We start from the raw sequence: 27,647 nt of genomic DNA on the forward strand, positions 1-27,647 counted from the left end.
GGGCCTCCGGATACCTCGGACCTTGGACTCTCGGCTTGGGCTCTGGTCGGGACTTGCCGCGTTCCTCCACCGTCTCGTTCGGATGCTGGACCGCCTCCTCCGTCTCCTCCGTGGGCCTGAGGGATACTTGAAGCAGAAATATCTGCACGTGGCCGGTATGGTTCCGTCACGGCTGCAGAGGGTCAGGGGGTCGGCGTGGCTTCACCGACGCGTGGGGAAAGGGCAAGTCCCTATTCGGGCGGCATTATGTGGTATATAAATAAATAATACCGGATCTATTTTTGGATGAATAAATGTATAACAGATAGCTCAATAAAATAAGAGTCAAGACTCGAGGTAGTAGGAGTTTCTGCAGGTTTATTACAGCATAAGGACAGGATCAGGACAACCTGCATAGAACGGGGGTAACAGGGCCCAGCAGGACAACTGGGGCCCAGCAGCTGCCGGGGCTTGATCTGGGATGAGCGCGCTAACTTTTAATAACAATACATCAACTTATATACATAGCGCAAACACATAGCATTACATTGCAGTAGGCGTAACAGTGGGTGGAGCAGAAGGCGTGACGCGTAGCAGTCGCGAAAGATAACAGTAGAAAGAGGTGTAACTGGGAGTATACTTAGGCATGTGGTGCAAACGTAACAGAATATGTCATGAATGGGGCGGAAACATAGGAGGGGGCTACCTAAGGAGCCGGGACCTCTAACCTAATGGTGCGCGAAAACTGGCAATGACGTATTACTAGGAGAAGCTGGGGGCTACGAACTCTGTGTTAGGAGCAGAGACTAAAGTCTGGAGGGTCGGAGCGACATGTACCTAAACCCTATCTGGTATCTGATGTTTAGGGAACATGTTGATATAAACTAGAAGTCATGAGGGGAAAAGCTAACTTGATTCTAAGACTGGACCATGCATTATTCTACATGTAGTGCGTGATGAAGAATATTAAATGACCATTAAATGCAGTATTTCTCTAACATGGAGACGAGAAGGCTAGACAATGACGGAAACTATTGATGCAGTTCAGTAGCTCAGGAATGCAGAGAAGGAGGACTGAACTGATAACTGGAACTATAACATACTTTTGGCAGACTCAGAGGCAGAGCCAAGCTGCACCGGGCACTGCGAGGCAGGAAGTAAGTGAAGGGTCGAGGATACAGGTGGGGGCTGTATCGCTCCTCAGCGAGGCTTTCAGGAGACAGGAGCTGAATCTGATGTCCGGGCCCTTTTGAGGCCTGGAAACGGGGACTTTATAATGGAATAACGTGCACACTGGGAAACGTGGCAATTATAACTTTACATAGGCCTGATATTCGTAGTATTCACGAGGATTGGAAACTAGCATACTAAAGGTGGACACAACTGGAATTGCGTCATTAATCGGACATGGGGAATAACATATGCATATTGGTCATGCACACATAACATATGATGGATGAGGCGTAGGGACACAGAACATGGCAAAATTTACTTTTCCACATAGTGACTCTGAATGTAACTGAGAAAGAGTAACATCATTTAATAAAGAGCATACAATGCAATAAACAATCTTAAAAACTAAGTTAGGTAATAAGTAAGAGAGATGAAAACTGGAAATAGAAATACGATGAAGAAGTTACTTAAGTGAATGAAAGGTGAGTAAGGAAAAAAAAGAGAGGAAGAAGGAAGAAAGGAGAAAACATCATGGAAAAAAGGAGAATGAGGAGATAAGAGGAAAACCAGTAGAAGAGTTTAAAAGGGAAAAGGAAAGGGTGAAACAGGAAGCTGTAGAGAGAAACCTTGGAAGAAGGCTATAAAAGAAACACCTAAGGAATACATAAAACGAAAACATACCTACCGAAGGAGGATTCAAAGAGACAAGGGGAGGGAAGGAACCATACAGGGCGGACGGTACAACCGGGGTCAAGCAAATGGAGGACCAGGAGGCATCGCTGCAGGAAGAGGAAAGAACTGTGGGAATAAAAACAGTAACAATAAAAACAACAGTGAATATGTGAAATAGGTAGGAATAAAACAAAACTCATTTAATAAAATAGTGAAAAATGAGAGACAACATTAAAAGAAGAAAAAATCATATAATCATCCAGCATTAGAAGAGGAAGAGTCCATGGCATCTGTGGAATGAGAAACTTTGAAGACGCAGCGGATCTTCATAGGTCGTTGTTCTGTTGTTATATGTGACCCTAAAAAGACAAGGGTGAAAAAGACCGTAGTGAGCACCCATTGCACGTAGAGCAGGTCTCGTGTTGAGGAAAGCCTTCCTTCTATTAGCAGTGGCCTTGGCGTAATCCTGCGCAAAAAATAGAGTGGATCCGGACCAGATGATGCGTTGGGAGGATATGGCCACTGATAAAACTTTTAATAAGTCTGTGTATTCCAAGAAATAAAGGATCACACCTCTAGGCTTCTGTGAGGGAGAAGTAGATGAAGAAGGACGACCCAGTCTTTGCGCTCTTTGAATGTTAAGCATGGTACCATCTGGCATGTGGAGGACTTTGGGGATAAAAGATTTGAAGAATGTAAGGGGGCTCAGACCCTTCCAGTCCTTCCGCCAGGCCATAAATACGGAGATTATTGCGCCTATTACGATTTTCAAGCTCCTCGACTTGGCGCTGGAGAGCAGAGACTTGAGATTGGAGAGGAGAAAATTTAGCGCAAGTATCTGTGATAGAAGATACAGAGTGTTCCACAGCAGTAACTCTATTGTAGATTTGTGTCCAGTTGTCAGTGAGGACCTGTAGCTTTACATTAGTTTCCTCCATGAAAGGGCGCAATGCCCTAATCTCCTCGAATAGTATCTCCATTGAGACAGATGAAGCCGTTTTAGGCGGAGATGGAGGGATTTGTTTAAGGCGTTTGGAAAGAGACTTCCCTGAAGACGCTGCAGCAGGATCCATATTCGCCATGGTGTCTGATGGAGAAAGCGTTAAAGAATCCTGGAGGTTGGAGAACACAGTAAAAAAAATTGAGTTTTTGACAAAAATGGATCGTACTGGTACCTTTGTAGGATGAATGCTTTTAATTCTGCCCATAAAAACAGCAAGAAAAGAAAAATAGCGTCAGTTGCTGAATGGCGTAAAGTCAAAAAGCACTGTATATGAGGAGGAGGGAGAGCTTGCAGTAGTCACCGTGGAAAAGTCCTTGTAATAAACCCCTCCGAAGTAATTTTTTGCAACAATACAGGCAGCGCTCTTATTTTATGCAGTGAAAATATCTGAGAGCGAAGAAACTTATGCGAGGAGGCATGGTGTGCTGAGGGCACAGTACACAGTGAAAGAATAAAGTGAGGAGAAACAAACCATAAAATGGCCGCCTCTGCCAAACCAGTCAGGTAAGGTATAGTCTTAGTTCTGGAGACATGCAGAGGCTATATAGCATGTACCAAAAGGAGAGACTACAGAAAACATGCCCCAAATCAGTCCTGGAGTGAAATGTAAGAAGGAGAAAATGCCACAGTCTTTCAATAAAACATCGCGTTTTTGTGAGTCAGCGCGAGTGGTGAAAAACAAAATGGCGGCGACAATGAAGAAAAACTCACGGCAGTCAGAAAGATGCGGTTCCGCTATCAATTAAGACCGCAAATGTTCTGGGGTGAGGAGGAAGTGTTCCGACGTCCCTGCATCCCAAATTCGATGTCGGAGCAACGCGGGAAGTAAGCAACCGCCTGAAGTCCCCGAGGAGCTTCACCCAGGCGCCGCCATTCCGGTCGGGCGCCAAGCCACGCTCCCATCGCCTATTTTTTAAGGCACACATCAGTTCTGTCCAGTCTCTCCTTTTTCTCCAGTCTCGGCCTAAACAATTATAATTAAGCCTCCCTGTTTACCGTTTTTACAGATTTTTACAGATAAATACAGACTGAAAACATTTATTTTCTTGTTTGTATTTATTTTTAAATTTGGATAAAAACGGAAATTGGGTTGCTTTATGAGTAATTCTAAATACTGTCTGCCATGACTGCCAGGCCAATAACCGTGTGGATTGATAGGTAAGGGGGCTAAAAAAGAAATGACTTTTAGTAAAGAGCCTTTAACAGCAGTAGATATGGGCATGGTGGGTACTGAAATTTGGATATTGTCTTATAAATGCATTGATTTATCTTCTGTGGGTGTTTACAGCATTGAAACCTAGTAGGCATTCAATCATGAGCTTAAAAAAATGGGGAAATATACTAATTTCAGCTTTATTTTTCCACAAAACCCAAAATAAATATGGATAAATACAGATGGAAATGTTATGGAATACCATACAATCGTGAGCCCTAATTATAATGCATCAAATAAAATATGATAACCAAAATGGTGAAAATGTTGTGAAATTTAAAGTACATATAACAGGTAATGCAAATATTGTCTGAAAGCAAAACAAAACATCTTTCATTTGTGGACTCTTCTATTTACCTGGCATCGAGGGTGCTGGATATAAGAATGTTTTCCACATGTTGTGGGTATAACAGACAGCTTAGCAGGAGGAGGACTTATTAGACTTATAAATCACAATTTTTTTGAGTTGAGGTAGAATCTACATAGATTTCTCTAATCTTATCATAAATTGAAAATGTATTACTCAAAGTGCTCCAGGGCGCGGCGAATGTGCACGCCTACTTTCTGCGCTGCCGGGCACTTTGGCATTACAGAAGGGGCAGCACCTTCTGTAATACAGATAACATGGTCTGCTACATGTGCAAGGGACCCATGCAAATGAAGGAACACTTTGCCTCTGCGCCTGTGTCAGATTATGAGCGTGGGCTCAGAGATAAAAGTGAAAACTACAGCAAATCAAGGGAGCAATAGTGTATATTCACCATCTGTGCACCACTAAATGTGGAATAACATGCACAAATGACAGGTCGCACTCCATTCCACAGTGTAAAACTCAACATCAAATGTGTACTGCAAACTCAAAGATAAATTCTTCACTCCATTAGCAGCTTGATAACAATCAGGGTTAAACCTCGAAACAGGCATCAGAGAAAGCCTTTTCAAATCGTGAGAGCACCTTGAATTTAATAGCACAAAATCGGGCACAGCTGCCCTTGTTCATACAAACAGGACTGAAATGTTGTAGTTTTCAGAGCTTCTCTCTTTAAGAAAAATACATTCTCTTTTCCCTGCACCGCTCGCAATTACAAGACATAACCATTGTTCCCCTGTCATACTCCATCCCAAAAATACTGCCCACAAATGTCATTCACTAGTAATAAAATAGGCTGGGAACATTAATATTTCTGTATTACCATTGGCTGGAAGGAGGAGTCTCTCTCTGCTGAGACATTGACTCTATTGGCATCAAGTTGTTTAAGTAATACGGATGGTCACACATTGAGTGAAAGTACTGTGGGGCATATTACCAAGCAATAGCAATAATTATCGCTATTGCTTGGTTAGAGACAAAATTTTACCGCTGAGCTGCGGCGATTTTTATCGCAGATAAACCTTGGTATTACCAAGGTTTATCGCAAATGCGATAAAAAACGGCCGCAATGCATGAATATCGCTGAAAAGTCAGCGATATTCATGCATTACCGAGCTAATGCTCTTAGCCATGTTATCCACCTCCCATTGGATAACATGGCTAAGAACTGCTCAGGGCAGGTGTTAGCTTTTGGAGATATTCGCGCTTAGCGCGAATATCTCCAAAAGTTGGTAATAGGAGATAGCGATGTTAGCGACTGTTTCCAGTCGCTAACATCTTGGCACACCCACTTTGCATGTCATTAGTGATAAATATCACTGACATGCAAAGTGGGGCCCAAGATGGTCGCTATCTCCAACTAGCTGTCGCTAACTGGTGTTAGCGACAGCTAGGTAATAGGGAGATAATTTTATCTCCGCTTTCTTGGCGTTGAAAGCCAAAAAAGCGGAGATAAACCCCCTTGATAATATGCCCCTGTATTTTTCTATAATGAAGTTTTAAAGTTGACATAACGAGACCTAAAACCCATTTACATGTGTTGTACTGTGTGCATTTGAAAAGTCCTTCCTTGTTTCTGTCTTTACAGCTTGTGTTAAGAATTATTTTAGTAAATATCATAGTTTATTCAAGCAGTTTTACAATCTTGTTTTAATCTAGCTTTATAATGTATTCTGTTAGTGTTACTAATAATCCTGGAGAAAAGACCTCTGCTCTGCTCTGCTCGACTGCATCATTGCAAGGCCATATGCTCTGGCTAACGTGATTCGGGGAAGGGGTGGGGGGCTGGGGGTGAGGGGACGGTTGAAGAATCTCGAATTTTTCCAACTTAATTTAAAAAGCAGTGGGCCTTATGGCGAATGTGTGAAGTGACGAAGGTTCAGCATGGACTGTTCCCTTGAGGAGCAAGGTCAGTACTGATTTGCATTGGATGGTTCTCTGGTGTGATTTAGAGTTTGAAAGACAGCTACTCTTTTGCAATGGAGCACCCTGTTGTCAAATTCGAGGTCCACCCCCATATTTTGAGATGGGCAGACCACAAGTTTTATTCCGGTGGAGTAAAATTGTCAGGGTTCAACTTCCTTTGATGGCCCAGCGGTGAAGGTGCTATTGGATGTATGCTATCTGACCATGCGTCCTATTTAGATTGGACGTTCAGGTGGCTTTTTTTCTTTTATTGTTCTTCATTGCCAGGTATATCTTGGTGGTGAGTGAGAGTAGAAAAATGAAAAATTCCCCCCACACCATGGAAGAAAACTGGTGTGGTGGCCATTAGTTTTTTTTTATCTTACAAAAACAAGCTTCTGTTTTGGGAGTTTTTTTCTAAAATCAAAAAACTTTGGAAAAGTTTGACAGCCAGCCGCCATGTCTGACGGAGCCATCCATTAAGCTTTTCCTACACTGGAAGGAAGCAGCATGACAGCGGCTCCTTCCAGTGTAATGGATAGAGAGCTAGCAAAAATTTCTACATTTGGGTGACAGATTGAAGGCAGTAATGTTCACCGCCAGCCTGTCTGCCTTTACTCCACCTGCTAAATCATAAAGAAGGCCCTCTGTCTAGACAGACCCCCCAGGATATAGCGGCATAGATTTGCAAATTTAGCGGCACAATAATGAAAATTTAGTGGCACAAAAATTAAAATTTAGCGGCATTATTGCGGCACTTTATTTTACTCTTAATCATTCCTTTTCAGCCTTAAATCTAGGCAAACTGATTTAGCAGAGTATTTAACTATGTAATAGGCATTATAAACTTCGAGTTTTTTTGCTATATTCTCCTTTGTGGTAACATTCCAGCAGTGTAAGCTCAGTCAAGCACAATAGACCCCAGGGACTCCCCTGACCATGAAGACGTCAGAGACACTCCGGACCATGGAGATGTTGGAGACACCCCTGGCCATGGAAACATCATCTCCTCACCCTCTCTTCCGACAACAATGCTGGTACAGGAAAGAGTTTAAAACGCCAGCACTATTAACTGGCCCAATCTGTAAAGTGGTGCCAATGTCTTTGCATGTGACAGAAAACATTCTGGTCACTTTGCAAACACTTTGTCTAGTTGGATGCAGTTATTTTCCATGTATTGTATTTGTATTGTATCTTCAGGGCTTTAAGTGGGCTGGGTCTCAAGGGGTCTGAGCACCGGCAGTTTTTTAAAGAGGGCCTCGAAACGGGTCTCTATCGGGCTCTGTTTTGAGTCCTGGCACAGGCGGTCCGTTTGTCAGTCCGGAAAAAAGTGCCAAGGCGCAAAACTGCCCGATAGAGACCACTTTTCGAGATAGCAGGCACATCGATGTGCGCTGCCCACACTGCTCACTTCTCGCTAGTGGAGATGTTACGGTATGATGACGTCATGCCAGGTGAGCACTGTAGGGGACGGGAAATCCTTTAAAGAGTCATTTTCTTTCTGGATTTCCCTTCTCTTTCTGAAACACAAGAGCAGCAACATTGTGGTAGGGTTACCAGGGCTTTAATTGGCAGCTTTTTCAATAATATATGTAACAAGCCATAGTTGCAGCTTATTTATCTTATGCAACTAATAACCATTGACAAAGCCAATAGTCCTTACTTGTAGGTATGATGTTACTTGTTGTATCACATATCTGGATGCAATGACAGAAACAGCAAAATACAAGTGGGGCAGCACCCTATGCTAAACACAGATTTTCAGCCTAAGTGTTTTAAAGACACGCCCCTAATTACACTGGTCACGCCCCTCAGAGACCCCCCAGTTTTTTAATCCCACTTAAAGCCCTGTGTATCTTTTATTTATTTACCCCTGCTGTCCCGAGTCTGCAGCTCAAACAGAATATGCCAGGGAAAAACCAACAAAATGTTTCTTTCCTTTTTTGGATCCATTTCACAAGGGAACGAATGGAGAGTTAAGGAATGGAGAGTTAAGAGCCGCTTTGCTGAAGTCACGGTTTTCCTTCAGCAAGCTTGGATGTGGGAGGACATAGGGCTCCACGGACCACTGACCAACAATCCTCCCCAATCCCCCCCCCCCCGCCCCTGCCCCTTCCTTCCTGAGGCTGCCGCAGGAAGAGAAGAAAATGCCAGAGAAAGATGAAAGAGCACTTTCTCGAGCTCAAATTCAAACACTTCCTGGCTTTCTCGAAATTCTTGGAGACTCACCTCATCTTCCAAAGCGCATGGACATAAATCCCTTAATGCAGTAAATGCGTGCAACAGGAGTTAACAGGCTATTACGGCTGTACAGTGCCACGGAGTGACGTGTGCGCGTACAGCCAATAAGATGTCACCATCTTTTTTGCTGCCTGCCGGAGTCCATTTTTTGCTGCCAAAATGTTCAATATCACGGACATCGCGCTCTTCTGCTGATTTCGCGATTATTTTGCAAATCGCGAAATCGCGAAATGCTAGAGGGTCTGTCTAGAGCGTCACAGTAGGTGAAAAGCAATGTTTTCAAATGCTACCTCAAGGGATTGTAGGTGGTTAGACTGTTTGCAAGCATTCATCCCATCACCTTTTGGGTCTTTCATTGCCAGTAGTATGCCTTGAAACCTAACGCTGGAGTAGTTTTCCATGCACACTACTGCCAATGTTTGTGAATTATAAAAAAGTGGTACATTTGCATCCATCCAAGAAGTACATCTATGGGTGTTACTGTTTATGTAAACCGGCCACTAAATAGCATATTTACAAAGAAGTGCTGCAATGCATGCAACAAGCAAAGTTGCTGTGCAGCTTTGCATCACCTGAAGAGGGCAGAACTGCAGCATATCTTCAAAGAAATGGCACAGTTCTGCTCTTGCCATGTGCAGGTGTATACTTTGGGCTGCCAAGGCCCAAAGCAGACATCCTTGCACCATAGTGCATGGTGTCTGTTCTTTGGTCAGGATAGTTTTGTGCAGGAAGGAATAACTTCCTGCACAAAAACTGTCCTGGGAGTTTTTTTCCTCGTTGTATGTGTGCTGAAGAATGCGGCACACATGCAAAGAGGAAAGAAGGAGGCTGAATAAAGATATTTCTCCTCATTATGCCAGTCTCAGGCCAGTGCACCATTGTGGTGCAAACTCATGTCTACAACTCTTTCTAAACATAGGATTGCATAGTAATTGCTAAGTAAGTGCATGAAAACACCCATCCACCATCCATAGATTGTATTGTATTGTATTGTATATAGCATTTGTAAAGCGCAGCAAACACGCAACGGGTACCCTGGCGCTATGGTACGTGACGCGGAAAACATTGTTTACAACGCAGGTATTACATCGCGATGCTATTACATCGCGGTTTTCACAATGTAAGTCGTTACAACGACTTGCACTAGATGGCGCTCTAGGACAAGGAATAGTATAATTTACTATCCAACACCTTCCCTACTGTACGTAGACTGGAGTTGGAATAGTAAATTATACTAATCCTAAATCCAGCGCCCTCCAACGCAAGTCGTTGTAACAACTTGCGTTATAAAAACCGCAATGTAATGTACCGCGATGTAAATGTATGTGTTGTAACGTCATACATCCCGTGACGCAAACCATCATAAAACAGAGAAGGTAGAACTCAATTAGACAGCACTCAAAGACAAGAAATCAGTTTCTGGGTAACATCCATGTTTTGATCCCTTTCCTAAACAGAGACAGGGTGTTGCATTGTCTAATTTCAAGTGGTAGTTCAATCCATAGCCTTGCAGCAGCAGTACTAAAAGCCCTCCCACCCAATCTAACCTTATTAAACCTTGAGACCTTTGCCAAACAAACAGAAGAGGAGCGGACGCTCCGAGTGGGAGTGTACCAAACCAGTTTCTTCTGTAGAGGCTTAGGACCAGATCCATGCTGAGCCCTAAACACTATGCATAACGACTTAAAATATGTTCTTTGCAACACTGGAAGCCAGTGTAGCTGTGCTAAGCACATTGATGCAGAAGAGTCCCATGGTCTGGACAGAACTAATTTCGCCGCCGTATTTTGGACGCGTTGCAGGCGCTGAATCAGATACTTTGGAGACTCCAACAGTAGGGAATTGCAATAATCAAGTCTGCTTAAAATAACGCCTCTTACTGTTAAGGCTCTGGACAATTTGGAAACAGTGGGAGGATCTTTCTCAGTGCTCTGATAAGACCAAAACAGCTCCCCACAGTTTTATTCACTCGCATCTCCAAAGACAGGTTAGCGCTGAACGTGACTCCCAAATTTCGCGGCGCCTTAGTCGGAACCAGAGGAGTAGATGTTACAAGGGACCAAAAGTTGAGAAGGAGAGGCAGAGGAACATACCCAACCGCACAGTGTAAAATTTCAGTCTTATCCGAATTGAATTGTAAAAAGTTATTCTGTAGCCACTGCGCAGTATCATGCATACAGGCATGGAAATCCTCCAAGATATTAGACAGGGTTCCATCCAGGAATAAGATAATCTGGGTGTCATCAGCGTAATTAACCAACTTCACATTGTGAGCCCGAATTATGTTAATCAATGGGCTCAAATATATGTTGAACAAAATTGGGCTGATGGCAGACCCTTGAGGAACACCATGCCAGATGTTTGAAAAGGCTGATTGAAACAGGGGAAGAGCCACTGCCTGACACCTGCCAGATAGATAGGATCAGAACCAATTCAGAGCAGTGTCCACTATTCCTACCTCCTCTAGATAGGTCAGCAAAATTCCATGGTTAACAGTGTCGAAAGCGGCAGACAGGTTGACCAAAATAAGTATTGCCGATTGTCCCCTGTCTGCCAATAAACAAAGATCGTCCATTGCAGTCACCAGAGCAGTCTCTGTTCCATGTTCCGGGCGGATACCAAATTGTACATCCGCCAACTTATTATTAAGTTCTAGGAACTGTGACAGAGATCTTCACTTGGTAGGGTAGGAGAGAGATGGGCCGGTAACTTCCCGGACATGTTGGGTCAAGAGTGGCCTTCTTCAGGAGTGGCGTGACGATGGGCTGTTTCCAGCCAGATGGTACAACCCCACTGGATAGCGATTGATTACAAATCTGCTGGAGTCTGGGAAAAAGTTCTGAAGAAAATTCCTTCCACATTTTATGTGGAAGGGGGTCCAGTGGGAAGCCAGACGAGACACCCAAGGTGATCTCGCCAAATTACTCCTGCAATGGAGGCTCAAACACTTGGAGTGACAGTACCTTCACCAGTCGGTTTTCCTACACAAGATACCTTTTCTACACCATTGGTAGAGGCTACTACTCCAGTAATCGTGACTTCTTCCCCTACTGGAACATTTGTTTTGAGACCATTAATGATAGTACTAATTTTTTCTTCGTAGAAGGTAGCTAAACTATCTCAAAGATCTTGAGTTGGCTGAATCTTGTTTTGTGAAAATTTTAGATTGGTGATGTCATCAACTATTTTGAAAATACATTTAGACTTATTTAGCGATTTCATAATGATCTCTGCAAAATATTTGCTTTGGTGGAGAAGATTTATTTTTTATAAATAGATATGGCCATTTTCCATGCGATCTTATCCTCGTCTGCATAAAAGTTTCTCCATTCTCTTTCTGTCTGTTTGCACTTCATTTTCAGGGTCTTCAATTTTTCATTTAACAGCCTGGCAGAGGGTCTACCACTTTTCTTATGTTTTTTCAGAGGGGCAATTTGATTGACTGTTGTAGTGATCTGATTACAGAAATCCGCATAATCCTCCTCGACTGACCTAGATACATCAAAATCCCCTTAGATAGCAAACGTTGGTGAACGTGTTGCCTTATCCAATATCCCCTTCCAGTCCCTACTCAGGAAGCTACTAGCTTCCCTGATAGCTGCGGCTCCTCTACTGGGGATAAACATCAAAAATGTAACCTGATGGTGATCAGTCCACTCCACTGGGAGCACCTTCACATGTGCGGTGACCATTTACTTACTGAAGATTAAGTCAAGCGTGTGCCCCCCTATATGTGTAGGCCCTGTCACCCCCTGTAGTAGGCCTAGGCTTTCGCAGGATTGAAGGAGGCTATTATATCTTGTATCTAAAGTCCCAATTGGCCATAAATTGAAGTCCCCTGCAATAAGCAATCTAGATTGAGTAAGAGCCATATTATTAAGGACGTCAATCAACGCCTGCAGTTGAGGTGGACTGACTGCACCAGGGGGTCTATAAGATACTATGCCATTCAATAAGTGCCCCCTGGGGTCCTTTAAAGAGAACCTCAGGAGCTTAAACCCCTCCACTGCATCAATATCCATAAGGGCAAAATATCACCTTTCTTGGAACAGAATGCCAACCCTACCAACCCTGGATGTATGACATTACAACGCATGGTTTTACCACGCATGCCTTTACATCGCAGTTTTTACAACGCATGCTGTTACAACGCATAGCGTTAAGGAGTGCTGGATAGTGAATAGTTTAATTTACTATTCCAACTCCAGTCCCCGTGGATAATAGGGAAGGTGTTGGATAGTAAATTAAATCTATTCCCTATCCTAGAGCGCCCCCCAGCGCTATGCGTTGTAATAACATGCGTTGTAATAGTTGCGTCGTAAAGGCACTGCGTGGTAAAAATTGCGTTGTAAAGGATGTTCCCCACCAACCCTACTACCTCTACCTGTAACTCTTGCCTTGTGGAATATCTTATAGCCAGGGGGACATGCCAATTCTGGTTCGAGAACAGAGTCAGGAAAGGTCCATATTTCAGTCTCAGATCTCCTACCTGGCACAAAAGTAACGCAAGTCAATGGCATGCGATTTTGCTTCGAGGCTGTGCCAAAAAAGTGAATCAATCCCAGCACAAACTCTTTGTAAATCTGGGCATAAGTATTTTTAAGTTCTTGATCAAAAAATGAACAAGTTAAAACCTCTTAGTAAAATCAGGATGACAACAAAAACCAACTTAGTCATAGCAGACCCGACTTAGGGCCCCCAGACCCAACCACCAAGACAAGAATGTATTTATTTGAGGGAGTGTCACACCACAAACACCTCCTCAGAAGCTACTCTTCTGAACAGAGGCAGCATATATAATTTGAAATGTGGCATAATTTTGAAGATGGTGTTCTTATTTTCCATTTGATGTGGTTTCTGTTGTACTATGTTAAATTTTAACTTTTGTTTCACACCACAATAACAGTGTGGTTTCGCTGCTTGCTTGAAACGGTATATAATACACTGTATTTGGGAGTCAGCGAGGGCATTCCCTCGCTCTCTATGAAGGCATCATCTATGCCCGTCTCCTTCTTGAACAAATACTTTGAATATTGTTCACAATTCTCTCCTGACTTTAAATCTGAGCAGTATCTATGACAGTTTGCTCTTTGACTCATTATTTATCTGGCCATTAACTAAAATAGGGCTCAGCTTCCATTGGCTGTGCTGATTCGCATTTGTTTGCATTTTGAGTATTTTGGATGCATTGACAAACCATTCAAGTTTTTGCCTTTTGTAATGATTACAACATTTTAAATAAACCTTAATGCTTTGTGCTTGATTCCTGTGCTATGTGGACTTCCTATGTGTGTTCTTAGGGCTTTTTTTATAATTTGATGTACAGGGCTCTCGTTCTTTAGGACTTACATATAGCCCCAATCAATTCAATCAGCCCTTTTAATGACAAAAAGCCCCAACAAGAGTCTCAGGGTTTTTACCTGTCACTAAATTGTAGTCCATATTTCTATCTATTGAACTGTCCAAACGTTATGAAATTAGGTAGTTTAATATTAAATGCATCCTATGTTAAGAATGAAAACTTGTGATAACTATCTTACTTGACAGCAGTTACTTTTTCTCTAAAAAAAGTATGCCTATTTTCAGACTGAAAAAAACCTACATACAACTACAAATATTGTAAACTAAAAAGAAAGGATTTGGATTGCACGTTCAACATTTGTTGACAAATGCGAGAATAGATGCAGAAATAATGCATGTTAATCACCATTGCTTAGGGGCGTTTTTAGCAGCGGCTCAGTATTTCTCAATGATTCATTTGTGCTGGTACTTATTTGTAAAAACCGGCACTTATTTATCGCAGTCTGCCACATGGTGGTACTGTCTGTCTATTTACATGTTCAATACACTTTAAAAATTTAGAGGCAGCGGGCCCAGGCCATATTTGCAGCTCTAAGGGACCTGAAATAGTCAAAATATAACCCCTGTATTGGGTGGGGGTTAGAATTTGGCAGTGCTGGCAGGGAAAGGTAGTAGTGCCAACCATGCTGTTCTCTTGAGAACTACCTTGGGCTCTGGCACTCACATTATTGTAAATTAAGCACTGGTGCTCCATAATAGATGCACCAATATGATTGATATTAATACTTCTGTAGTGTGAGAAATTATGCATTTTTCCTGCACCTCTTGAAATGAAGGCGAGCGATAGAAAAATCACAAAGTTTACCCAGTAAACTGTTGAATTGTGTAGTAAAGAGAGCATACACAGTTAGAATTACACTTCAAAAGTGAAAAGAGGACAAAGCTAACATCGTATTTGATTGGCTTGTATGATGCACAGAGGCCCCCACTCAGTGCTTAATTTCCAAAAGAATAAGTGTGAGGGCCTCAAGTTTTGCTCAGAATCCCACAAAATATAGGTGTGCCGAATACCAAAGCTGACTAATCTTGATCCAGCCTCCTCTCTTCTGTATATTATCAGACACTCCTTGCCTTCACGGGTGTCAAGTCACTAAAACGGCTGGGGCAGCAGAAGTGACATCACAGACGTTTTGACTCTGATGACATTACAAGATGTGAGATCATGTCTCTGTCGACCCAAGTGACATCATAGGAAGTGGTGCCACATGACCTTCAGTCCCAATCACGTCACAGGAAGTGCTCTCTCAGCTAAAGTATAAAGTTATCAAAATAACAAATCATTACTAAAACCCTGTAAATAAATAGCATTATTACCTGGAGGACGGCTATGATATGCCAGTGGTGTAACTATGAAATGTCATGGGTACCGCCATGATAAGGAGCCATAATATGCCACAGGTGCAGCCTTCGCAGGCCCAACTTCACTCCTCAAATGCTTAAGTTCACTATTTATTTGCAAGATTCTACCAATATTTGACAATGCTCATCCTTAATTTGCAGAGGCTTGCACCTCATTTGTCCATGGTTCAACCATCATTATTCCAGGCTCAACCATCACGTGCCCAGGCTCATCTTCCTTACGCCAAATGTAAACTGATGTGTAGATGTCTAGCTCTAGTGCACATTTACTAGAACACTGTTGAAGCGCGTTGTTAGGCCAAGAAGACTAATGCTGCACTCCAACAGTTTGCAAATGCAAGGATGATCCGTATTCACAAGAATGTGGTGCACCCCTGCCTTTCCCTTAGCGCTGGCGCTAAATGTAGCTGCCTGGCGCCAACAAAGACACTCTTTCACTATTGTGCCTGCATAGCAGGGAAGGATTGTTTACGTGCAGGAAGGTGTCCCTTCCTGCACATAAACAATCAGTAATGGCGTTTTGATACTTCTATGTGTGCTGCAGAATTCAGCATACAAGGAAGTTGCAACTTGTCATTTTTTTTAAATGATTGTTTATATGCAGGAAGGGACACCTTCCTGCACATAAACAATCATTCATGGCATTTTGTTCTTTCTATGTGGGCTGCAGAATGCAAGAAACAGAAACAGCAAAAACGAGGAAAAATAAAAAGCATTTCTCCTCATTTCTCGATGTTAAGACAAGGTTTTCCCTGGTCCTAATTTATGCCCCATATTTACGCCACCCTTGTAAATATGGGTCAGAGTCAAAATCAGTGGGTGTTGTGGCAGAACGCCCACCGCAACACCCACTTCTCACCCTTTTCACGCCAAGTGTAGCGTGAAAGGGGGCCTTATTTACATGGCGGCATTAAGCTACGCTAAGTGTAGCATGAAAGGGTGCCTTGTTCACAAGGCAAAAGACACACAATTGATGGACAGAATGCAAAACAAATCAAAACATTCACCCCTAGTCAAGAGATCTGGGTTAAATCCATCATTCTTTTGCTCACCATGCCACCCCAGTTCAGACCTGGCCATATGCAAATCATAACTCACGAAAAAGGGGAGAGGGTCAATAACTCTCCACTACACCGAACCCCTAATATAACATGTTAACACAGAGAGGGGTAGAGAGGAAATCACCCAACACAAATACATTAACAGACATGCAGTGGCACAAGTTGTGTGTTTTGAAAACTGCCCTCACTCACACACAAATGTGTGTGACATGCTTCATCATCGGGTCTGCTAACAAAATGCCCTGGCGTAACCACGTACAGGACGGAGCATAGGGAGGGTGAAACACAAAACAACATAAAAGTGACAAAACAGTGATAACAAGGTGAGTGTTACCCTGTGACTGGGTACAGTGATAGAAAAAAGTGCAGCCATAGAAAGTGCTTAAAACTGGCTCGTGGATACCTCTCAGATATATATTCATGGGTCAGGATTAAAATAGTGAAGTATGGGAAGTGTTTATAGAGAATATCAAGTTCCCAAAACACCCCTCCTTAAACTGCCAATGCCAACATATTTCAACCGTTTTACTGTGCCCCCACTGAGCAGGTTATGCTGGTCTTCATCAGGACCTCTACCAGTCCCAGTCCACTCTCCCACCTTACCTCAATCAGGTTAATAGATGGGGTAAAATGATAATTATCAATCAGAAACGTGTGGAGGTAACTCCCGCCATCACGGGATACATATACTGTAGAGAAACACAAAAATATAAACATATGCTATAACTATCGCACATGCTGTTTAGAACATCCAGTCTAATAGGTTATGCTTCTTAGTGAATCTCTTCCTCCTACTATGTATCCAACTGTTAATCAAACAGCCTCTCACTTAGGCTTAATATATAAGAACTGCCCTCATTACCATAATATGGCTCTCCTGTGTATATTAAAATGTATTGCTGCTAACAACCTTAATATCCTCTTTTAGTAAAACCAACTCCTTCGTTAGATAAATTGCACAGGGGAGTATATGCAATGACACCCCAATGTTCCGGCAACTCACCGAGTTTATTTGTGAACCATACTCGAAAAGGTGCCAGGCAGGGAGAACTCCAAAGAACACAACCTGTGTCCGAAAAGGAAAATGTGCATACCCGTTAATGATTTACAAAAGTACGCCTGGATCTCTTGTTACCGAGTCACCCCGGAGCCTCCTCCACACACATACGGTTAGCTCAATATGGTAAAAACAATCGGAAAAACACCACCCCTCCTCCTTACTGTTCCGATGGAAGTCCGCACCGATTGTGCCTGCTCCTGCGGCGCTGCGTAGGGTAATACAATGACGCCGACTATGCCATTAAATGAGCCTCTTCTGCATATGCCCACAGCTCCACCATGACGTGTGCGCATACGCCAATGTGCATGCTGACGTCCGGGGCAGTCGGGAGATGTAGTGACACAATGTTGCTGCACCGACGCACTAGTTGCACTGGTTGTTATGAATGTATGATTTAGGCAATAATATAGTCGACTAAATCTGGTCCGGTTTCCGGTTGACAGACACTCTATATTTTAATATTTTCATCATATTTCAGGACATCAATCCAGGCAGTAGTAACTCACTAGTCCTACCCTCGAGCGTCTCCGTAGGATATCTCATAATGATATGAGACATATCTACAGGCACTTGTGCCTGCTCCATTGTATAGTTAAATATTAAAATGGTAAAGAGCCTTCCCATCCAAAGTAAGTCTAACCATCTGGGGGAAGGAAGTCACCACAGTATTTAAGTGATGGCTTCCCTAGAGCTTTATCCCTTTATTTCATCAAGGATATTCAGGACACCTGTTACCAGCACATCACGTCCGGTTGAAACATCCCACGTAGTGGACACCCGATTATCCACCATGTACATAGAAAATTTACCTGAACCTCATCATCCAACATACAGAGGGGGAACTCTACAGTCTGTAGAAGCCTCATCAATGGCATATGTGGCCTGTACATGTGGTACCTACAATATAGGAATACATATGGGAAGTCACCTGCTCAGGGCATGCCACGGGATGTCATCATTCAGCCCTACAATATGACTCTTCAACCGGTAGACCCATTTCTGTTCTCTCAATAGGAGAGCTCTGTTGTCGTCCACCACATGCACTCCCAGTTGTAGTTTCTCAATGACAGTCCACTTAAAATCCTCTGTGGTGTGCCCCGCCTCTAAGAAGTGTGTAGTCAACTTTGTATTAGACCTGGCACATCTAATAGTGCTACGATGTTCCGTGATTCGGGTCTTAACCTTCCTGCTAGTCATGCCTACATACTGTTTGTGACATGGGCACGTGATCAAGTAAATGTCTCCCTGCGAGTTACAATTGGTATGGGATCTCTGTTCCCATGGGGAAGACAGGCCTATATCAATGCATTTTGTGTTGTGGGTTAAGTGGCACACACTACATGAGCCACAGAAACATGTTGGCATTGGCAGTTTAAGGAGGGGTGTTTTGGGAACCAGATATTCTCTATAAACACTTCCCATCCTTCACTATTTTAATCCTGACCGTGGAACCCTTGAATAAAGGTCCGAGAGGTATCCACGAGCCAGTTTTAAGCACTTTCTATCGCTGCACTTTTTTCTATCATTGTACCCAGTCACAGAGTAACACTCACCTTGTTATCACTGTTTTGTCACTTTTATTTTGTTTTGTGTTTCCCCCTCCCTATGCTCCATCCTGTGCGTGGCTACGCCAGGGTGTTTTGTTAGCAGACCCGATAATGAAGCATGTCACACACATTTGTGTGTGAGTGAGGGCAGTTTTAAAAACAGTACAAGACTAATTTATTGGTGGGAATTGGTCCGTTGTATGTTCATTCAACGCAGCCTGGTTTCTGGAAAACTCTTGAGAGAGCAGTGTGACCCATCTGAGCTCCATATTCAACTTGACATTTTGCGAAGTTTCAAATATTTTTGAAACATTACATCATGATCCCTATGCGATCTCCCGCATGCGCGCACCCATACACACACATCCTCCAATGTAGTAGTCACTTTAAGATGCTCTATGACAAATTAATTCTGATAATACTGGATTTTGGCCAATATGCAATATTTTCTGGTATATGCAAGTACCAAAGCTACAACTTGGTCAGTCAGTCTTAAATGGTCCATGTTTTGTACATCATTACTTCATGAAATATGTTAAGGAAAAAGTAGTTGCTTTGGTGTGTTTGGCTTTAAAATTTTGTGTAGATTAAATGATTTGCCTCTTTATGTTAAAAAAAAACGAAAACAGCATTTTTGGTTCATAATGTTTGAACTGGGTAAAGATTTTGTCATTGTGTAGGGTTCCGTGGCGCAGCTGTGAACACATTCTGCCCCAGGATTTTGTGTTTCATGATTTCATTTAGACAGAGCCTGGTAGCACTATAAGACAGTTTTTTGCTATGAGCTTCTGTGTTAAAGGATTTTGCCGAATGCTTAAAATATTGCCAAGTAAAATGTAACATAGACTACTGTGCACCTGTTTTAGAATAACTGTGCAGGTTGCGCTTCTTTATACTGGTTGACCAAACATTAATTTATACAATATGTCAAGTTTTATATTCTTTAATCTTCAGCGTGATATATTTTAATGTCGTAACTTAGTCTGACGATTTGCAAAAGTTTCACTACACTGCAGTCCTTTGAATATTACAGTGGTCTTTCTTACCCGGCAATTTGATTATTTGTTTGCATTTTTAGATTATAGATGAGACAGGATTAATTCCTTAAATAAGGAGTACTTAAAACACCTCTCAGTTAGTTTTGTAAAATTTTACATTCTTTAATAAATTAACATAATTGAGAGTAATACTCTGTATTACTGCAGTGTGTGTTAGAGAATTTCACATCAAGGCCAAAGTTGTAGAAGGAATGCACCAGCCATGCTTTCTCAACTGGCCGCTTGAACCCTCCGATGGTAGGGATCGCAAGCACTGTACCAGGGGCCACAAAAGGTAAATCAGGGGGTCACAGATGTGACCGCTGTTGTCTCCTAAAGGACGTTTATACTTGACTCCTTATCTCACTTCTGCAGGTGCCTGCTTTCTCCATTTGTCACAGTTTGTTCCTGTCTCTCTCTTGTTCCTTCTGTCTCCTTTGTGTGGTATTCCCCCTCTTGTTCAAGTCATGGTATATTGATGAAAAATATGTGCCAGACCCCAGAAATAAGTGCCAGTTGACCCCACACGCAAACACAGACTCAAATTAAGCACCGTCTTGCCTGCCTTCACTGTGTAACAGCACAGCGGTCCTCCATCATCTCCAATAGCCCTTTGCTTCCAAGTGACACCTCTATTTCCAAACTATTTTAGCAGGGTCAGCTTAAAAATTCTTTCCTTGTGAATACACTTTATCAGCAGCAACAGACATCTTGCATTTTAATCGTTAATATCCCTATTTATTTTACTCATAAGTACACACGTTCAAACACTACAGCTTCCCCAGACAGTCGTAAATGACTGGTTTAGAACCTATTTCTCCTTCATTCTAGCTTCTTCTTCTAACGCTACACTCTACCAATGTACACTAAAGCATAACAGTAAGCATAATAAATGCATGTCTGTAGTGGTTGGACTTTTTGTTTACCTTCTATATATATAACGTATTGGAAGGATCACGTATCGAACGCAATATAATAAGTTCCATGAACTTCGGAAGTCACTTGTCCAACAGTCTCAGTATGGAATTAGAACATTGGGATGTTGAGAGCGGAGTTGAAGACAATAATAGCTGACATAGGCCTTCTGCTCCAATATGCCAATATTTGTCTTTCTCTTTTCCCTGTATAATTTAGAACATTCTACCATCAATGGTGGAATGTTCAAATAGCCTTATAGCTCTTTTGCCTCAGCTTATACCAATTATTAAAGCGCCTCAACATCATTATAACTCAAGCTCAGGGCCTTTAACAACAGGTGTCAGTCTATAGTGGAACTGCTTCGACCTTCCTAGTATCCTGATCATGTACATCTGTGAGTATTTATTCCCATGCAAATAATGTCTATTTATGGGTGCTGAAAAAAAATATTCCGTTTCACAGAAGAAGGGTGTTATATAGATCTTTAAAAAGCATTTAAAAAATAAGCAGGGAATTGATGTGGAGTAGTCTTTGAGGAAGCTAAGATCGCTTTTATTTTTTTTTAAGATTGCTAGAGATCCTGTAATCTGCAACGTGGATATCAAATACATGATATAAATTTTACCTGATTCCTCATCTGGGAAATTCATGGCTCATTGTAAAGTATGAGTTTATTATCTAATGTGTTTGGTATAATACAAAGGCTATTTTTATATATAACCTTGTGTGAAGTTCCTTTTTGTGGTGTACCTAGTGTGTTGCTGCTGTGTGTGTGTTGTGCTAATGCTTTACACATTGCCTCCGGGATAAGCCTGTCTGCTCGTGCCAAGCTACCAAGGGGGTGAGCAGGGTTTATCTTGGCGTGTGACTCCCTTGCCCTGACTAGAGTGGTGGTTTCTGCCTGGCTTTGGCGCAAGCCTCGGCCAACCAGAAATCCCATTTCTAACAAGTACCAATTATTTCCAACATCTTTATTAGTAACATCCCAATTTGAAAAAATTGCTACTTTTTTTCACCGTTGCTTGCTACCATCTAAATTAATCCATTACAATATAAAGATTGTGCAGCTTTGATTGAACACAATCCCGTCTTAAGCTTCAACTGGACAGAGTACACAAGGAATATCTCCTTGTTTAGTAACACCAGAAAGACCAAGCGCAAGATATTTGGCAAACAGGATACAATCATTTATTTGCTTATCAGTATAAAAAATATTTTAGAAACATGTTGTATTGCTGTGATATCTTGGAGACTTCTTTCTTGCATTATCCTTTCACTGTGACCATGCCTGCAAAAATCCTCTCTTCTCTGTAACCTCACCAGCCGGGAATACTTCCGCAGTTGCTTGGTCCTTCTTCAGGTGCTTATGAATTTTTAAGCAACCACATCGACTTTGCGACCTTAAACTTTCTAAATAAGCCTGTCGGGCCTAATAACAGTATTTGTGATATACATACATGTACTTTCACAATTAATTTTAATCACCGATTTTATATGTAGACAAGACTACATTTCTAGCAGACATACATGGCAATGCTCTTTGTTTGAGAGTAAGTGTTTATCGCATAATCCATACATTTCTTAACATCAAGTTCAGTTTAAGTAACTTTTTTATGAATGTGTAGTATGATTATCATAGACAGTTTGTTATGGCACCTCACATTTGGCCTTTTTCTTGCTACTTACAGGTGGGCACATGGATCAGCTACACCGTCATGACCCAGTGTTTCCCAGGTATGTAATCATTTCACTCATCATGGTCAGGACATGTATGGTTTGAAGACGAAGTTACTAACATCCTTTCTATCTTCCTTTTCAGTAGGATTGTTTACAATTATCTGCTTTATTCAGATGACCATTTGGGCCAAGAACAAACACTGCATTTATATGAAACAGTTCAAGGATTATCCAACTTTCCGGATGTCTATCATTCCTTTCTTCCTATAGGAACTGGTGCTTTTGAAAGCTTGCAATGACTTTCTGAAATAGATACATATATGCCTTTACCATGGCACTGTGCAGAAATACATTTCTCCTACTTTTCAATGCTGACAGCCGCTGACATCATTGCATCAAATACTTGAATGTTGTAGGATTGAGCAACTAAATCTCTTTACCAACTGAGAGATCTTCCGCCCTACGTAGCTCATGACCTAGTGGCCTTGTAAAGTATGATCCAAAATAAGCACTAATTTCCCGAGTTCACTGACTGGAAATGAGTGCAGCATCTCTCAAAGGGAAAACATCCAAGTTCAAGTTTTTTCTAGCAGTCTAGACCGATAATGATATCTCTTCTGCTTAACCACAACCTCTACTAAATCTAGCAGGAGGTAGAGTAAGCACACCTAGTCCTACAAATAAATGAGTTCTATAACCTTCACTTAAAACAATGCCGTGTGATATTTTGAATATATTCTTCTCGTTTCTCTGCTGGCAAAATGTTGTGTTGTAAATAAATAATGAAATTTAACAAAAAGAGTTTTGGTTGGAAAATTAATCAATACATATTAAAACGGAAAGCATACCATCTGAATGGATTCTTAAGTAGATTAAGGGTGAGGCTATCAAGGCAGATTAAACAAATCAAAACGCAAGGCAAAACGCAAAGCATACCATCTGAATGGATTCTTAAATAGATTAAGGGTGAGGCTATCAAGGCAGATTAAATAAATCAAAACGCAAGGCAATCCTATTCCTATCATATGAGAGCTGAATGTCTCTCAACAAAAAAGGTGTGGTAGGGTTTCTGGGAAAGCCAAGGACCAAGCTGCTTCATGTACTCTTGATTCAGAAACAAGAGTGTTTTTTATATTCTTTGGTGGCATATATACACATACATTCCAACCCCTCATTTGCAACCAATCCTACATGCAAGGGTGTCCAACATCATAGATTCAGCGGCATGAAAAAGAGCTTAGGGGCCGACACCAACTCGGTTCTGAGACTGACTGACCCCCAGTCGGTGGTCCTGATGGCCTAACTGGGATGCGACCGAACACTTCGGTAGCATTCCTACATTTCCCAATGGGAGCATGCATTATACCCGGAAACCAGCCGTAATGCATGCTTCCACAGGGAAATGGGAGGTGTGGTTCATCCTTGCACCCCGTAGCAGGCAACTCAAGGTGCCTGACTCAAAGTGTAGGGAACGGGGGGAACATAGGTGTCCCCTCGGCCCCCAATCGGAGGCCCCACACCAAAGGGTGCCCTGCTGGGGGCCCCTAAATACGCTTCCCAACATGTTTTCATGTCGGACAGGCTGGCATGGAAACCATGCCGGAAATCGTGCATCGTAATCTCAAGGGCAGCAAGGCCCGCCCTTGAGATTACTGTATGGCTTCCGACTGGCTGACGGGCTCCTGTAGCCAGTCAGAAGACAGCCAGCTTACTTTCTGACCGCCAGCCTCCAAGAAGCCCATTACAATGCAGCTTGGAAGGCTCCAACTGCCGGCCGAAGCCTTCTAAACCGCATCATAATCGGCCCCTAAGTGTGGAGGAAAATCTGCCCTTCCTCGTAGCCAATGAGTGTTTGGACAAAATATCGATTTAAAATCATTTGTAGACAGAAATAGCAGAAATTAAATATCATGACACACAAATATCATGATAAACAAATATCGTTGACAAGAATATCGTTTTTTGAGGTAAGTAGCATAGTTGTAAATATTATTGATGTTTTTAAATATATTTTACTAATATTGATGTTTACTAGTATTAATATGTTAGTTAATATATTAAATTATTTACTATTGTTTATATAAATGTTATTTATTGTTTTTAAAGATATAGCCTGTAATTTTAAGTGATGTAAATAATGTTATTAATTTTTAATAGTAATTTATAGTGTGTAGTGGGTTCTTGGGTTTGTAGGTGGATAAGGTCGGAAGTTAGGTAATAATTAATGAAGAATTAATCAATACTTTTTATTTAATTATATGAGTGATATTTATTATGTAATCTATTTAATACTGATTTATTTTTGTTATTTGCAGACTTTTAGGTTTGTAGGGGTGTATGGTGGGAAGTTAGTTTTCAACTATGTAATACATGGAATAATTGTTTATTTTACTTATATTTTACTTGTCGGCTGATAGGATTGATGGGGTTTAAGGTGGGATATTATTATGTAAAATATGGAATATTGATTTACTTTACTTATATTTTAGTTGCAGGATTGTACGCTTGTAGGTGTATAGGAAGGAAGTTAATAATTAACTATTAGTTATCATTTATGAATGAATTATCTAATTGAATTGTCACTATGCAAATTGTGGAATACTTATTTGATTTAATTTTATTTTAGTTGTAGGAATGCTAAGTTTGGTGGAGTCTAGAGTTGGAAGTAAATGAAGTAGTGCTATTTACCAATTATTTATTTAAAATGTTAAGTTATGGAATACCTATTTTTTTGTTATAATTTAGGTGTGGGCTGCTAGGTTTGTAGGGGTGCAAGGTGGGAAGTTAATTAATGCATAATAGAATAACAATTAATTATTAATTGATGATGATTTTTTTATTGAATAGTAATTATTTAAATTGATTAATTGTTTTTAGTTTCTGTAATACATACGCAGTTGGTGATGCAGCGCGCGCAACGGAATTCATTTTATTGAGTTAATTGTCAATTTACCTGCATTCATCCATATTCTGGTGTTTACTTGCCCCTCCCCCACCCCATATCACCGCCCGGTAGCACTGCCACCAGGGGCCGCTACTGCATGTGAAATGTGTTTGTACCTGCGCTTGCTTAGACTGCATTAGGAATAGTAAAATTAACCTCTTCACAGTTCAACCATTTCCCTACTGTTGCACTATTTGGAGTGGGAATAGTGCATTTCACCCCTCTTAAATCCAACACCTTTCCTACTCCTTCAGAGACTGGAGTGGGAATAGGAAACTATACCCCATCCCCTCAAAGTCCAGCACTATCCCTACTGTTGCACTGACCGCAATGGGAATAGTAAATTTCACCCCTCCGAAATCCAACGGTTTCCCTAATGTTGCACAGACTGGAGTGGGAATTGTAAATGTTACCCCTCCAAGCCCATCGCTTTCCCTACTGCTGCTCTGACTGCAGTGGGAATAGTAAAATTGCCCTGTTTGGAATCAGAATAGTACATTTTTAATCCATTTTAATCCAAATATAAAGTCTAACACTTTCCCTACTGTTGCACTGTTTTGAGTGGGAAGGGTAAAGTTTAGCCCCTGAAATCCAAAGCTTTCTCTGCTGTTGTATGGTTTAGAGAGGGAATAGTAAATGTAACCCCTCCAAAGTCCACCACTTTTCCTACTGTTGTGTAGAGTGGAGTGGTAATAGTACATTTCACCCATCTGATGTTCACGCTTTTCCTACTGCTGCTTGGACTGGAGTGGGTATAGTAAATTTCACTCCTATAAAGTCCAACACTTTCCATACTGTTGCACTTAATGGAGTAGGAATAGAAAATCTAACTCCTCCGAACTCAAATTATTTCCCTATTATTGTGGTGACTAGAGTAGAAATAGTAAATCTAACCCCTCCAAAATCCAACACTTTCCCTATTGTTGCGTAAAATATAGGGGGAATAGTGTATTTTGAATTCTTAGACTCCAGTAGTTTTCATAATATTAGGTAAATAGATTTTATAGCATTAACTGTTACATCATTTATATTTCTTTCTTTTTTTAATTGTTTGCAAATGTGCTTTTTTATTTCTCAATATTTAACATTTTATTTATTGTCTACATTAATTAATATATTTTTTCTTATTCAATTGATTATATTTTTACTGTTTTATTGTGTATGTATAACTATGTACACATATATATATAGTCATTTAAACAGGAGGAACCAGGAGCTATGGGTTAGACCCAGAACACGTGCTCCCTTATTCAATGATTTAGATGCAAGGGATGCAGTTCCTGCGACAAGAGAAAATGTAAGTAATCTATAGGTCGGTGGAATACACTCCAATAGGAGTAAGTGCCCTCACACACCTCAGGGGGTGTCATGCTTTACCATCCGGGCGTGCTCATGGGTCGGTGCTGCAATGCCCAACAGGCACCCGCAGAGGGGTTCTTTGTTGGAGATCTTTTAATTATGCAGTTTGATGAGTGTGTGATGTAGGGTGTGACAAGTAGTGTAGTAAAAAGAGTGATTAAAATAGGTTTAGTGATGTTAGGTTTGAGTAAACTTTATTAGTGGAGCTCACTAACTTAATTAAAACTAGAGTTGCTCATGTGGGATAAAATGGTCCTAAAGAGCAGTCGTTATTAGAGTCAAAGGTGTATGGTCAACATGTTTCTTGCATACTGCAGCCCCTATGAGATCTATTGGCAATTCATCAGGACCGATGAAGAATATCTTACACTACTGCTTGACTGATTCTTTAATGTGTGCAGCTAATTAAACTAGGCAGTCACATCATACATGAGAAGGCAAGATTCTACCTTGTATATCAAACCGACCTGAAAGAAAAGAGGGACAGACAAAACATAGAACAAATACAAGGTTTGTTTAAAAATTCTGGTAAAATGTTGTGAAATGTTTAGTTATAACAAGTAGTTATTTATTTTTGTATATCACTTTATTTATTTCATGCCCCCTAGTACAGTACAAGGTGACAATTACTGGGAACATGGATGTATCACCACCAATGTGCAAATCCTTTTTTGACACTAACGCAATTGTGTGGCGTTGGTGTTAAACGCACACATACCTATCCAATTGTTATTTGTGGAGTCGGATCACTCACCCGTTTAGGATATG

General features: G+C 41.4%; 1 protein-coding gene across 1 annotated transcript in view; it reads left to right on the forward strand.

Moving 5' to 3' along the window:
- The window catches only part of LOC144765530 (very-long-chain enoyl-CoA reductase-like), an 87,861-nt gene extending 64,486 nt beyond the window's left edge, over nucleotides 1-23,375 (forward strand). The window contains exons 10-11 of the mRNA XM_078650329.1: nucleotides 22,588-22,633; nucleotides 22,719-23,375. Coding sequence (XP_078506455.1) covers nucleotides 22,588-22,633; nucleotides 22,719-22,846 — 174 coding nt within the window. The 3' untranslated portion in view covers nucleotides 22,847-23,375. The remainder of the gene's footprint in view (nucleotides 1-22,587; nucleotides 22,634-22,718) is intronic.
- The last annotated feature ends 4,272 nt before the right edge of the window (nucleotides 23,376-27,647 follow it).

Source organism: Lissotriton helveticus, chromosome 1_1 (assembly GCF_964261635.1).
Source record: "Lissotriton helveticus chromosome 1_1, aLisHel1.1, whole genome shotgun sequence".
NCBI lineage: Eukaryota > Metazoa > Chordata > Amphibia > Caudata > Salamandridae > Lissotriton > Lissotriton helveticus.